Below are 15,883 nucleotides of genomic sequence, written 5' to 3' on the forward strand. Positions count from 1 at the left end.
TCAGGTCATGATCTCACAGTTTGTGAGCTCGAGCCTCCCATTGGGCTTTGGAGCCTGCTTGGGATTCATTTATTCTCATATTTTCTCTCTCTCTCTCTCTCTCAAAATAAACAAAGTTAAAAAAAATGTTTAAAGTTCCTTTATTATGAAAGAGAGCCCAAGCGGGGGTGGGGGTGGGGGGTAGGGGCAGAGAGAGAGGAAAAGAGAATCCTAAGCAGGCTCTGACCTGAGGCTCAAACCCACATTGTGAATGTTATCATGACCTGAGCTGAAATCAAGATTCAGACGCTTAGCTAGCTGAGCTACCAAGGTGCCCCAAGGCCTCAGTATTCTTAATTAATGTAGCACCTAAGCAGGGACATGTGTTTTGAAACATACAGTATTAGAAATGAGGAGCCAAATGTGAAAATTAAAAATTATTTCTTTTGAAAAAGAAGTACAGTTGTGAAGTTGATTTATTTATTTTTTTCCTTCCCTAAGACTTTGGAATCATAGACCAATGGTTTCCAGCCTATGGGCTTAGATCCTTCATGACAGTGGAACTGTTGTGAGTAGTCCAAATGTCCCATGTGTATTTTTCAAAAAGTGTCATTAAAACTATAGTTTCTATCATGTGGAAGCTTGTACATTTTAATTCTTAGAAATGATATTTTTAACTCCAGTATAATTAATGTACAATTAGTAATAATTAGTACAGATTAGTAGTAATCTGTAATAGTTTCAGATGTACAGTATAGCAATTCAGCAGTTCTATACAATACTCAGTGCTCATCACAATAAGTGTACTCTTAATCCCCTTGATTTCTTTCACTCATCCCCGCCCCCAGCAGCCTCCCCTCTGGTAACCACCAGTTTGTTCTCTATAGTTGAGTCTGGTTTTTTTGTTGTTGTTGTCTTTTTCTTTGTTCATTTGTTTCGTTTCTTAAATATATACGAGTGAAATCATGTCTTATTTGTCTTTCTCTGACTTATTTCACTTAGGAAGTTTGTACAGTTTTTAACCTTTTAATATCATTGGATATTAGATGATATTAGGTAAGGTAAATTTAGTAGACATGATAAAGATATTGTAGGTATTTGGGCAAATGACCTTAAATTTTGTATAGAAATGCTGAAGTATTTTGATGTGGAGTACCATATGCAATTTAAGTAGTTTAGCAGTGTATGTGTGTGTAAGGCAAAGCAAATATGGTAGAAAGTTAACAGTTGTTGGATCTAGGTGGTAGATATATGGCTGTTCATTATAGCATTCTATTTTTTCTATATATTTGAAATTTTTTGCAACTGAAAGTAAAAAAGAGAAAGGCTGCTAGGACTTCAAAAGAATGGTTATCATATAGAGACCATTACTGGAGGGGAGGTGAGCAGGGTGGGGGGAGCTAGGAGGGGTGGAGTTGCAGGCGATGGAATGGGTTAATCAGGTGATGGGTACTAAGGAGGGCACTTGTGATGCGCCCTGGGTGTTGTAGGTAAGTGATCAATCACTGAAGTCTACATTTGAAACTAATATTGCACTGTATGTTAACTAGCTAGAATTTAAATAAAAACTTGGAAGAAAAAAATAAAAGCATATGGCAAAAGCCATGTGTTTCACAGCTAGAAACAAAACAGAACAAAAAAACACACAAAAGAATGGTTATTGGTACTTGGTCCAACCTTCATTTTTTTTTTTAAAGGAGGAGAAATTTTATCACAGTGTTTCAACTGCCTAGACTTATTTTTTGCCCAACATTATACTACTAGCATAAGGGAATAACTAACTAAAGTGTGATAACTAAAATTACTGCTACAGTCTTTTCTATCCTGAATGACTACAATGTAGCATCCTGGCAGTCTTCCTAGGAATTATAGACATATCTTGCCAGTTATAGATGCAGAGGAGTCTGTAGAATAGTTTGGCATTTGTGCTCGTAGGTACCAAGTGAACACAGTGATTCTGGAGCATGTTACCTGCCCACTCTGTGTTGTAAGAGATCTGCATTCTCAGTCTAGGTGACCTGGCAGACTTCTGGGTCATTTATGGGGTTAGAAAGACAGATTCCCTGTTCCCTTCTCTACCAAGTCCTATTAAAGCTAGCAGCAACTCCCATTTCTGCTCTGGCTGTAATATACCACTTGAATTCTGTTGGGAAGAGCCAAGTCTTTTGGCCCTACTCAGTCTAGTCTTCCCCTTCCCAGAGGTTCCAAAAGCACCCCCAGGTAGTAGACCAGCTTCTACTAGTTCCCAGCTTTGGGTAGAATCAGTACCAAGCTACTACATGTGCCAAATAACCTGCTTTGCAGTATTGTAACAGATGATGCTAGGGAAAGCAGAGAGATCACAGACAGCAACAGCTCAGCTTTTGTTAGAACCTTGACTCATGAGATCCTTACTTAGGATATAACAGAAGTTAGCCTGATCATCAGTTTTCTTAAACATGTTCACATTTGGTCTCTGTGATTTGCATAGTTTGAAATGTACTTCATAGCCTCTAGTTCTCTTAGCCTTGTTAAACACAGTTTTTATTGTATGTATATGTATTTGGCTAATGTATTATCAGAATATTTTTTCACTAAACATGAGTGTTCATGTAACTGGTTACATTGTAACTGGTATATATGTTCTCATATTTTTTTCTTTTTTGCTTGTTATATTATAAATATCTCAAACAAGCAGAAAAATAAAGAGAATAATGTAATAAACACTCAAGGACCATTACTAGGCTTTTTCAAACTTGCTGTTTGGCTGTATTAAATAAAGTTTAATTTTGTGCATACCACTCTTCACCCCATTGCCCCTTCTTTGAACATAACTATTCTGAATTCAGTATTTTTCATGAACATATGTTTATGTACTTTTCATATATATGCATGTATTCATAAATACTATATAGTATTCTGTAACTTCTTTTTTCACTCAGTGTCATCCTTTTGAAATTTACTCACATGGGTAAATACAGTTCTGTTCTATTTAATTGTTGCACAGTATTCTGTTGGGAATTTCCAATATTTCATTGCTTCATAAATAAGTGCTGCAATAAATGTTCTTCAAAATGTCTCCTTGCACACACATACAAGAGAATCTCTCTAGTATATATATGCCTAGAAATGGAATTACTGGGTTGTGTGGTGTATTCATGTTTATATAACTAGACATTGCCAAATTGCTATATAGAGTGTACCAATTTTTTTAATGTTTATTTATTTGGTGGGGGGGGGGCGGGGAGAGAGAATGAGCACAAGTGGGGAAGGGGCAGAGAGAGAGAGAGGGAGACACAGAATCTGAAGTAGGCTCCAGGCTCTGAGCTGTCAGTGCAGAGCCCAATGAGAGGCTTGAACTCACAAACTGTGAGATCATACCTGAGCTGAAGTTAGACGCTTAACTGACTGAGACACCCAGGCATCCCTGAGTGACTGTACCAATTTAAACTCCAATCAACAGTGTCCAGAAGTTCCCATTATCCCTCATCTTTATAGACACTTGAAATTTTTGCCTGTCTATGGATATGAAGTGGTATTTGATACAGCTAGTTTTGGTTTCTTCATAGTGATTTGCTTATGTTGGGCAAAGCTTATGAAAAGGCAGTGGAGCTGATTGACAACCTAGATTTTTTCCCTCAGGAAATATCATTGCTTGATTATGCAGTTTATTAGACTGTTCTAAATGAAATGCTGGTTGCTGGTGAACTACTTTTGTTTTTAAGACCATAAAAAAACCTTTTAGGAATTCTGTACAAGAATAACTTTGAGGGAAAAAATTTCTCATAAGGCATTTTCACTTTCCAGATTTATCCTTGTCATTCCAGTTTCCTCCCATGATTCTCTTAGCTCTTGTGAACGCTGATCAGCCAGTGCATGAAAGAAAGATGTCAGGACCTTTATTGACAAATTGCATCTGACAGCAGAATAAACCCACTTCTACTAAGTAACAAGCTTCCACTGTTGTCATTGCTATCATTTTTGATTACTCCAGTAATGAAACTGAATCTGTTTCTTAGGAACCAAATTAAGAAAGCCTAGAATATTCCACTACTGAATTGGTAGCAGCTACCTGATAATGATCTGGTGATTTTTCTAAAGAAGAAAAATGTAAAGAATGTGTTATTTCATGTGCATTGCACTTAAATGATTTCTTCTTGAGTTGGATTGTGTTCCAGTGATCTATTGCTATGTAACAAATGACCTCCAAACTTAGTAGCTTAAGATCCAGGGACTGGGTAAGATGGAGCAAGTACACTTTGCCTGGTCTCTCCCACTGACTGCAGTTTTAAAAACCTGGGATAGGGCTGCTATTTGAGGATACTGAAAGGTAGATTGTAACAGGCAGATTAGGAAAGAAAAGCAGATCCCGAAGTACTGTGGAAGTATGAGTGAATTTATCATTTCTCCCATGCCTGAATCCAACACAGCCTAAAACCCAGAAGTGGGCATCAATGTGAATAGAGAGAACTCCAGGAGAAACCATCAGTTCTGGTGCAGAGAATAAGAAAGGCATATTCTAATGCTCAGAGAAAGTATAGACACCTTCTGTTGTTCTTTTTTCTTTTCTCTGTTCTCCTGTGCCATGAGCCTCAAGCAGTTCTGTGGTGGCAGTAGATTGGGGTCTGGCAGGAGCCTAAAGCTCTGAGGGTAGGGAATCTTTCCTTATGATCAGTGGAGCTTTGGTCCCAAGAAGGTTAGAATGACCCCATTTGCTTTTTTTTTTTTTTTTTTTCTTTTCCTTCAGTTGCTTGGCTCCAGACATAGGCACTCTGGAAATTGTGTGACAGTGAAGTAAATAAAGCCCAAGCTTTCTAGCTATATGACAGGAAGGGGAACCCTAGTGAACCAAAAATTACTGGGGAGATTGTAAAAGAGAGAAGCTTGGGAAATAAACTCTTTAAATTTTGTTATGAACTCCTGGCCTTACACATATGCTATACATGTAGAAATTCAACCTCAGGCAGCATATCTGCTCTCTAATAAATGAAATATGGGTTAGACCACAGCTCAGGTACCAGATTGGGAACAGGGTAGTACACATATGGGACAGATCCAAATAGCCCTGCAAAGACTGAAAACTTAACTGAATTGAAACTACACAGAAGGCCGGTCAGAAACTATCGCCTGAAGAAAACTGGGTTGATTGCCTACTAAATGAAAAATATCCGTATTCTCCATAGGATTTTAAGATGACCTAGAATCTTATAATAATGTCCAAAAGTCCAGGATACTTGGCATTTGAAAAAAATAGGAAAACAGTTCACATGGAAAAAATCAGTCAAAAGATGCCATACCAAGAACACAGACTTAAGCAATGACAAAAACTTTAAAGCAGCAATGATAAAAATGTTCCAGCAAGTAAGAGCAAACATTCTTGGAATGAACAGAAAGATAGTCTCAACAAAGAAATAAAGGAGGTAAAGAACCAAATGGACATTTTAGAACTGAAAAATACAATAAATGAAAAAGAATTCACTGGATGGGATCAATAGCAGAATGAAAATGATAGAGAAAAGAGTCAATGAACATGAAGATAGATAAGTAGAAATTATCCATTGGGGTGGGGGGGGAATGTTGAGGAAAAACTTGAAGAGAAACTTAGGGACTTGTGGGACAATGACAGAGGTCTAACAGTCCAGCAGGAGAGGTAAAGGAGTGGTACAGAAAATATATTTGAAGAACTAATGACTAGAAACTTTCCAAATTTGGCAAATAACCTAATCCTGTAGATTCAAGATTCAAACCTTTAGGTTCAGGAAATCCTAAAAAGAATAAAGACAAACTCACACCTGGACACATCATAACTAAAACTATCATGACACCAAAACAGAAGACAAGATTTTGAAAGCAACCAGAGAAAAATGATGCAGTCCTTATAGGGTAACAACTCTCCAAAGGACTACAGATTTCTCATCAGAAATCTTGGATGACAGAAAGAAGTGGAATTATATTTTCAAAGTGCCGGGGGCGGGGGTGGTGGTGGTGGTTATCTGCTTAAGGTTTTATATCTAGCAAAAGCAAAAGTGTCCTTCAGGAATGAGGGTTAAAATAAAGACATTGTCTATGGTGCCTGGGTGGCTCAGTTGGTTAAGTGACTTTGGCTCAGGTCACAATCTCAGGGTTCAGGAGTTAAAGCCCTGCATTGGGTTCTCTGCTATCACCACAGAGCCCACTTAGGATCCTCTGTCCCCCCCTCTCTCTGCCCCTTCACCACTTGCACAGTCTCTCTCTCTCTGTCTTTCTCTCTCTTTCTCCCTTGCCCTCTCTCTCTCCCTCCCCGTTTCCTCCCTCCCCCCCACAAAAATAAACATTAAAAAAAAAAGATGATTATAAGGAACTATAAACAACTCTGAACACATAAATCAACAACTTAACGAAGGAGACCAAATTCTCAAAACAATGGGCTACCAAAAGTCACCTAAGTTGAAAAGATAGCCTGAATAGTTCTATGACTATTAAAGAATGGAATTTATAGTTTATTTTTTTTAAGTTTATTTTGTGTGTGTGTGTGTGTGTGTGTGAGAGAGAGAGAGAGAGAGAGAGAGAGAGAGAGAGAATCCCAAGCAGGCTCTGAGCTCTCAGTGCATAATAGCCCAATGCGGGGCTTGAACTCACAAACTGCAACATCATTACCTGAGCCAAAAATCAAGAGTGGGATGTCCAACTGACTGAGCCACCCAGGTGCTCCTTGTAGTTAAGCTACAAATTTCATTTCTGGATGACACAGTCTGTTGAGCGTCCCACTCTTGATTTTGACTCAGGTCATGATCCCAAGGTCAAGGATTCAGAGCCCCTGCATTGGGCTCTGTGTGGAGTGTGGAGCCAGCTTAAGATTCTCTGTCTCTCCTGTTGTCCCTCTCACCTGCTTACTCGCTCTCTCAAATAAAACAAAAACAAAAAACATTCTGAGAAAGAAATCACATAGTTTCACTGGCAAATTCTACCACAAACTTAAGAAATATACCACCTCTGTGTGATCTCTTACAGGAAATGGAAGAGAAAGGGACTCTTATTTTATGAGGCCAGCATTACTCTGATGTCAAAACTAGAGAAAAAGCTATACAAGAAAACAAAATAGCAGACCAGTATCCCTCATGAACATAGATGAGAAAATACTCCATAAAGCACTAACAAATTGAACATAGCAATGTACGTAAAAAATAATATGCCATGTCTAAGTGTGGTTTATGTCAGGTATGCAATACTAGTTCAGTATTTGAAAATCAAAACAATGTAATTCACAATGTTGACAACCCAAAGAATCAAAACCTTTTATCACTTGATACAAGAAAAGCATTTGACAAAATTTAATAATGTTCGTTATTTTTTAAAATTTGTTTATTTTGAGGGGGACAGAGGGGGAAAGAGAGAATCCCAAGCAGGCTCTGTGCTGTCTGCATGGAGCCTGATGTAGGGCTCAACCTCATGAGCCATGAGATCATGATTTGAGCTGAAACCAAGGGTTGGAAACTTAACAGACTGAGCCACCTAGGTGCCCCCCTGCATTCATTATTTAACAGTCTCAGCAAACTAGGTGTAGAAGGAAATTTCTTCAACTGATAAAGGACATCTAACAAAAAAATTTTTAAACTGCAGCTAACTTTATACTTTATGGTATAAGCCTGAATCTTGTAATTTTAAGATTGGGAAGAAGGCAAGGTTGTCCTCTCTGATCACTCCCTGTTTAACATTGTACTTGAAGTGGGTGCCAGTACAATAAGACAAGAAAAAGAAATAAAAGGCATATGGATGGAAAAGGGAGAAATAAAACTGCCCCCACTCACAGCTGCATGACTACTTATATAGACAATTCCAAGGAATCCACACACACCAAAAAAACAAACAAACAAACAAAAAACCTCCTAGAATTACTAATAAATGAGTTCAGTATGATCCAAAGATACAGTGCCAACCCACACAAACCAACTGAGCTTTTATGTATTTGCAATGAACAATTGGGGGGAAGGATTTACTAATTATAAAAGCAGCAAGAGAAAAATACTTAAGTATAAATGTAAAAATCATATTACACGTAGGATCTATTTGCTGAAATTGTAAAACATTGATGAAAGAATACAGATATAAATACATAGATATATTCAGGGACTAGAAGATTCAGCATTCTAAAAATGTCATTTCTCTCTAGTTCCATAGATTTAATACAATTCCAGTAAAAACTCTCAGCAAGTTTTTTTTTGTAATTATAGACAGACTTATTCTCAAATTTATGTGGAAAGGCAGAGAAACTAAAATAGCCAAACCAATTTTGGAAAAGAAGGATAAAGTTGAGTGAATTATCCTACCCATTTTTAAAACTTCTCATAAAGGTACAGTAGTCAAGATGGTATCATATTGGCTAAAGGATAGATACATAGATTATTAGAATAGAAAGTCCAGAAATCAAACCACATAAATACTTCCAATTCATTTTTCATTAAAATACAAAGATAATTCAATGGAAAATGGATAGTGTTTTTTAAATAAAGACGGACAAATTCAGCATCCATCTACAAAAATATGAAGCTGTACTTAGATCTCATGCCTTATGCAAAAATTAACACAAAATAGATCATAAATCTGTATGTAAAACATAAAACTTTTAGAATACATATAAAATCTTTGACCTGGGATGAGGCAAAAAGTTCTTAGGTATGACACCATAAGCCCAATTCATAACATTAAAAAATGATAAACAGGAATTCATCAACATTAAAAGTTTTTGTTTTTTGTTTTTTGTTTTTTTATTGTTGAAAAACACTATTAAGAGAATGAAAAGGCATGCTACAGCCCAGGAGAAAATTTTGCACATCACGTTTCTGACACAGGCCACATATTCAGAATATATTTTTAAAATTGCCAGAAATGACCAGGAAAGAACAAACAACCCATTTGAAAAATGGTTGAATATCTTAGTTTGTTTTTTTTTTTAAACCAAAGAGAATGTACAATGGTAAATAAATACATGAAAAAAATGTTTAGTATTATCAACTATTAGGGAAATTAACTATTAGGGAAATTTAAACCATGATGAGATACCATTAGTCTAATGGCTAAAATAAAAACTAACAATTTCAGATACTGACAGGAATGCTGACAATTACCCTCATACTTTGTTTTAGGAAAGGAAAATGGTACTACTACTCTGGAAAACAGTTTGTTTTCTTTTTAAGTTAAATATACACTTACATGTGACCCAGCAAATTCATTCCAGGTTTTTAACCTGTAGTAACATAAACTTCTGGGGGCGCCTGGGTGGCGCAGTAGGTTAAGCGTCCGACTTCAGGTCACGATCTCGTGGTCCGTGAGTTCGAGCCCCGCGTCAGGCTCTGGACTGATGGCTCAGAGCCTGGAGCCTGTTTCCGATTCTGTGTCTCCCTCTCTCTCTGCCCCTCCCCCGTTCATGCTCTGTCTCTCTCTGTCCCAAAAATAAATATAAAAACGTTGAAAAAAAAAACAAACAAAAAAAAACTTCTGTCTCAGCAAAATCCTTCACACCGGGGTTTTAGAGCAGCTCTATTCATAATTACAAAGAAGTGAAAACCATCCAGATGTAGTTCAGCAAGTGAATGGATAAACAAACGGTGGTACATCCATACTCTTGCTCAGCAGTAAAAAGAAATGAACCATTGATACATACAACATTCTGGATGCATGAGTGTCAAAGGCATTATGCTAAGTAAAAGAAATCATCTTAAAGGTTATATACTATATGATTCTGTTTATATCACTTTCTCAAAAAGACAAACCGTGGTGAAAAGAATGGATTATGCATTAGTGGTGGGGTTAGGTGTGACTACACAAAGGAGTCATTTATTTATGTATGTATTTAGTTTTGAAGTATAATTGACATACGATGTTATATTTCTTATGCTGTACTTTTCATCTCCGTGATTTATTTTATAACTGGAAGTTTGTACGTCTTAATACTCTTTATTTCACCCATTCCCCACTACCACCTCCCCTCTGGCAACCACCACGTTGTTCTCTAAGAGTATTTTAAGGGGCCGTTCATTTTTTTTGTTGTTGTTTATTCATTTTGTTTTTTACATTCCACACGTAAGTGAAATCATATGATATTTGTCCTTGTCTGACTTATTTCACTTAGCGTAATACCCTCTAGGTCCATCCATGTTGTCACAGGTGGCAAGATTTTGTTCTTTTTATGGCTGAGTAATATTCCATTGTGTGTGTGTGTGTATGTGTATATATATATGTATATATATATATATATACACATATATATACGTATATATATATGTATATATATATATGTATATATATACATATATATACGTATATATATATATATATATATATATACATACACACACACACATACACACCATATCTTCTTTACTCGTTTATTGATCAGTGAACACTTGGGTTGCTTCCCTATCTTGGATGTTGTCAGTAGTGCTGCAGTAAACATAGGGTTGCATATATCTGTTTGAATTAGTGTTTTTGTTTTCTTTGGGTAAATACCCAGTAGTGGAATTACTAGATCATATGATAATTCTATTTTTCATTTTTTGAGGAACCTCCATACTATTTTCCACAGTGGTTGTATCAATTTACATCCCTTCCCCTTCACCCCCAATAGTGCACAAAGGTTCCCTTTTCTCCACATCCTCACCAGCGCTTGTTCCTTGTCTTTTTCATACTAGCCCTTCTGACTGGTGTGAGGTGGTATCTCATTGTGGTTTTGATTTGCATTTCCCCAGTGACTAGTGATGTTGAGGATTTTTCACAATGGAGTCTTTTACAACGATGGAACTGCTTTTTATCCTGATTGTGCTGGTAGTTACATAAATCTGTGCATGTTTTAAAATCCATACAACTGTACACATGTTTAAAAAGTCCATGTTATAGTGGTAACTATTATCTGTCATGATTCTGTGGTCTAGCCAGGTGGTTCTGCTTTCCATGTGTTGGCTGGGATATTGGGGATGCCCAGAGCGTCCAAATGGCCTCACTCATGTGGCTAGCAGTCTGTATTAGCCACTGACTCAAGAGTTTAGCTGTGGCTCTTGGCCAGTGACCTTGATTCTTCTACTCTTACTACTCTCTATGTGGCTGATTGGGCTTTTTTGCAGCATGGCCAGTGGGTTCTTTGGAGTGTTCAGAATAACAGTCTCCAATTTCCAAGCACTAAGCAGGTCTCTGCATCATGCTTGCTAAAGCACCATTTGCTACAGTTCGTCCCATGACAAGCCCAGAGTCCGTGTGGAAAGAGGACTGCACAGGGCATAAATACCGGGAGTGTTGACTCATTAGGGACCTCCAAATTATTGTCTCTCACAGATGGTGAGTGCTTGGAGTAATTGAAGATTGCCTGTTATTATTATTATTATTTTAATGTTTATTTTTGAGAAAAAGAGAGACAGAGTGCGAGTCTGCACAGAGCCTGACACAGGTCTGGAATTCATGAACCCTAAGATTATGACCTGAGTCAAAGTCAGATGCTTAACTGACTGAGCCACCCACGTGCGCCCAAGTTGCCTGTCATTTTTTTTAAAAAACGTAAACTGTGATTGTTTCACACGTGTTGAAAATGTGTTCTTTTTCTATAAGTATCGATAATTATAGACCCACATCTTGACAGAGATTTGAATTCATTCTTTGTGTACCCAATTACTTTTCCCCATAACTCTATCATTAATTGACCCTCAGCATGGAATGGGTTTCCATCCAAAAGCACTCACATATGAAAGATGCTGAAAGAGTGGATCTCAAAAGTTTTCATCACAAGGAAAAAATTTTTGTAACCATGTGTGGTTATAGATGTTAACTAAATTTATTGTGGTAATCATTGTGCAATACATGTATCAAATCATTGTGTTGTACGCCTAAAACTAATACAATGTTATATGTATTGACTATATCTCAATTTTGAAAAACATACAAAAGAGCTCATGTAGCACTGCAGATAACTGTGGGATTAATTTGGGGTCTAGAAAGGAAACTTTTGGAACATATATTCAGACAGCATCCAAAGAAGTAATTTGTCCAAAAAAAAAAAAAAAAAGCCTCCAATGAAGTTTTTATATAATGAAGATATAAGGTAGGAATACTAACTCAGAAATATCCTACAGAAATTGAGGGTGTTTTTGGTTTTTGCTAATTTCTTTATTCTTTTGTTTTTAAGCAGTGGTAAACACAAGAAATGAGATGGTTATGAAATGAATGCATAAGCTGGAAAAAGATGGTAGGAGGACAGCAGCATTGATTCTTAGGTCCAAAATAAAATTATAGAAACAAAACAATGAAAGATTCCAGACTGGGGAGAGTACACAGAGTATAGAATGAGAAGGTACTAAACAGGGTGTGAGTTTTTATAAAATGTTGAGAAATAGAAAATACAAACATAAATGATCTCTAAAGTCAGTAGCAAGCAAGACCTATTCATCTTACTCATTTTTTTTCATCCCTAAATGCCAAACACAGGGCCTGGCACATGGTAATACTTACTGAATAAATTAATACAGGATCCCTCCTCTTAAAAAATTTTCTCTTGAACTTTGGAGAGAGTAATTAAGGAGTGTAACAGTTTCATCCCTTTGTTAGTCACACTATTTCCTCTGTAGATGAGGTATGAATGGTGATCTCTTTTTGTCCCCCTGCTAATGCCTATTCACTTTTGGCCTAAAGTCTGTGGCTATATAGTGCTGTATTTATCTGTACAGGTTTATATAATTTATCAGATGCCCCCTTCTATTCTTATTCTGGTTCATAGGAGGAAATAAAAAACATTAGTTCATGTCTCCTGGCTTTGGCAGTAGACTAAAACCTATGCATCTGTTTTATTGCCCTCACAAACTTATTTTCTATTGGCCTTGTGTTAAAATCATAAAGAAGCTCAGAACTCAGAAATGCCATTATTCCTATTCAGTTGATAATGACCTCTCTGGGCACTGTTCCCTGTATATCCTGCAATAGGAATCAAAATTTCCTTTGACAGTCTGGACATCAAAACAAAAACTCATGTTCAAAGTAAATTATTCTTTCAGAGGTCTCTATAAAGTGACCTAAAGCAAAACTTATTAGTATGGGAAACTACATATCCAGTATTTTAAAACTACCCATTTTGAAACTACCCAGTAGCAGTTTTTCCCCTATTTGATGATATTTTTGTTTCCCAGACTTAATAAGATACTGGATTACATCTTTAAGTAAAAAAATGTTTTTAATATTTTTTAATGTTTATTTATTTTTGAGGCAGAGAGTGCAAGCAGGGCAGGGGCATAGAGAGAGGAAGACAGAGAATCTGAAGCAGGCCCCGCACTGCCAGCACAGAGCCCAACATGGGGCTCAAACTCATGAATCATGAGATCATGACCTCAGCTGAAGTTGGATGTTTAACTGACTGAGCCACCCAGGTGCCCCAAGTAAGATGTTTAATGAATGAGAAAACTCTATTAGAAATGGTAAAATTACCTATTATGTATTTGGGTACAAATATAGAGAAAAAAAACTTGATCAAAAATTGGGAAATCTATAAATAATTAAATTATGTATATGTCCTTTTAAAATCTAATATTGGTAAGCTAATAATTATAAAATTAAAGCTAATATATCTTGTAAGTGAAAAGCCTTTCCTTTCTTTCTTTCTTCCTTATCCCTCCCCATCCCACTTCCATTATGTATTTGTTAATACCTGTTTCTTGCTCCCTCAATGGATGTCAGATAACATGTCATAGGCACTTGACTTCAGTCATCTTGCGTGGACTATTGTAATAGCTTCCTAAGCACTCTTCGTACATGTCCTCTGGCCCTCACTCACTCCAGCATTGTCTGTTCTTAGAGTGATCCTGTTAAACCTGAAACCTTTCCTTACTCTGCTCAAGACTCCCATTGACTTCCTTACAGTAGCCTACAATGTCATACATAACACAGTCTCACCCTGCTTTTATCCACCAGGCCTCTCTGTCCTTATTTTCTGTCTTTTCTCCCTTGTTCACTCATTGTGCACACCAAAACCATTCCTGTCTGAAGGCCCTTGAACTTGGTATCTCCCTGGAACACCTTTCCCCAGATATTCACGTGATTTCATTCAGATCTCTGGTCAGATATTATTAGAGAAGGTCCCTCATCCTCTGTCCTCTTTATTCTGCTTTATTTTTCTTCATAGCACTTATTACCAACGGACATATTATATATTTTATTACATTTGTTTATTAGCTGTTTTCCTCAGCTAGGATGTAGGCATAATCGGTTTGTTCTTTGATGTTTCTCCAGAACAGTGCCTCAGATAATTGAATGAACAGCCCAGCTCAAGTTCTACCCCTTCCTTTGAAGCTTTTCTCCATCCTGTAGTGATTCACTTTTCTCTCTTTTTCTGAACATCTTTGTAGGTGCTCATGTTCTGTCTCTACTGATGCCTTAAAGATAGAGTTCTTACTGTAAACGTCACTACTTAGTAGGTAAGAGTGTGGAGTCAGAATTGTACAGTCTAGTTTAATCCCAGCCTTACCATTTAGCCATTTGACTCTGAGCAAGTTATTAACCTCCCTACTTTTCCGTTTCTGTGCCCAAAAAATGGCAGTAATGGGCGGTTCTATGAATGGAACACAGAAGATATAGAACGGGAAAAGGAGGCAGGGATCTGATGATCATCAGGATCATTGTGTAACATACCTGGTTGTTTGGACTTTTTCATATAAGTAACAGAGAGCTTTGAAAGACTTTTTTTTAGGCAGTAGTATGGCATAAGGTAAATTTCAACTTACTTAAAATTTTAACTTGATGGGGCACCTGGCTAGCTCAGTCAGTATGGCATGTGATTCTTGATCTCACTCTTGATCTCTACTTAAAAAAAAATTCTTCTAACTTCATTTACTCTGTTCTAATGCTGAACTGTTCAAGAACTTAATTTACTTTACTGTTAGTTCTTTCATACCATTTTGTTTCATCTCTGTGTCCTGTGTTTACTGCTGTTTCCTGGCTAAATTTTATTTATTAAAAATATTGGGTCACTTCTGATCTAGAGTAGAATTTTCATAACGTAAGGGAGTCCACAAAATTTAAAGGATTACATGTGCATTGCCTTATATTTTCTCTTGACGGAAATTCTGTGTTCTGGCTCCTTTGCCTGGTAAGACTCTTTAGTGTTCCTCTTACTTCAGGCAAGAATTTCTAACAGTACACTTGTATAGATTCTTAGTGACCTAAAAAGAAACCATAAATGTGCATTAGGTTTGTAGCAACCTTTGACTTCTGGATATGTGTGAAAAATGAGGTTATTTACCATATCTTCAGTTCTGGCATCTATCCATTACCAAAAATATATTTTCAGGATATTTTCCCTGCTCTGTTGTAAAGTCACAGAGAAGTTTTGGGGCTCCTCAGCTAGGTCACAGTGTCCAGAAGACTGTGCCTCAGCTCAGATCAAAATCAATGTATTATTAGTGATACAAATCTAGTTAACCAGTAGCTTTTCAAATTTCCCACTTCCTGTTCATTTCCTCCAGATGCAAAATAGGCTCAAGGAGAAAAGTTCTTTCCTACCTTTTATATTTTGAGCTGCCTGTGTTTGCGATTCAAGTATTTTTGGTGCTTATTGCTTAACTGGGCTGAAGATTATCTCATGTGACAGCATAGATCTCTTGTTTTGGAATTGTCATTACTTTCTAGAACAGCCAGTCTGTACAGCTGCCAACATGCCCTGGATCCTTTTGCTTCATATTACAGTGATACTGCTTTGTCAGGGTAGAATTCAGCCTCACAGGGCTGGAGTCAGTCTCTGCTGACCTCATGCCACAGTACAGCATGTTCAAATCTGGGAGAAACCCGAGGGTTATTCGGCATATTCCTCCTCTTTCTCCCTTACAAGCATGGAACCCTCAGTCTCCTCGGAAACCGTATGTTGTATATGTGTGTGTATCTGTCTCTTTTTTTAAACCTCTTCCTTAATCCTATATTCTAC

General features: G+C 37.1%; 1 protein-coding gene across 5 annotated transcripts in view; it reads left to right on the plus strand.

Moving 5' to 3' along the window:
- TMCC1 (transmembrane and coiled-coil domain family 1) overlaps positions 1-15,883 on the plus strand; it is a 240,686-nt gene that overhangs the window by 165,192 nt on the left and 59,611 nt on the right. The window contains exon 1 of one of the 5 annotated variants that reach the window (XM_053218908.1): positions 15,272-15,833. The exons of 3 other annotated variants lie outside the window; for them this stretch is intronic. In XM_053218908.1, coding sequence (XP_053074883.1) covers positions 15,792-15,833 — 42 coding nt within the window. In that variant the 5' untranslated portion in view covers positions 15,272-15,791. Of the gene's footprint in view, positions 1-15,271; positions 15,834-15,883 lie in introns of those variants that run through there. One more of the 5 variants, XM_053218910.1, reaches the window with a different exon arrangement.

Source organism: Acinonyx jubatus, chromosome A2 (assembly GCF_027475565.1).
Source record: "Acinonyx jubatus isolate Ajub_Pintada_27869175 chromosome A2, VMU_Ajub_asm_v1.0, whole genome shotgun sequence".
Lineage (NCBI taxonomy): Eukaryota > Metazoa > Chordata > Mammalia > Carnivora > Felidae > Acinonyx > Acinonyx jubatus.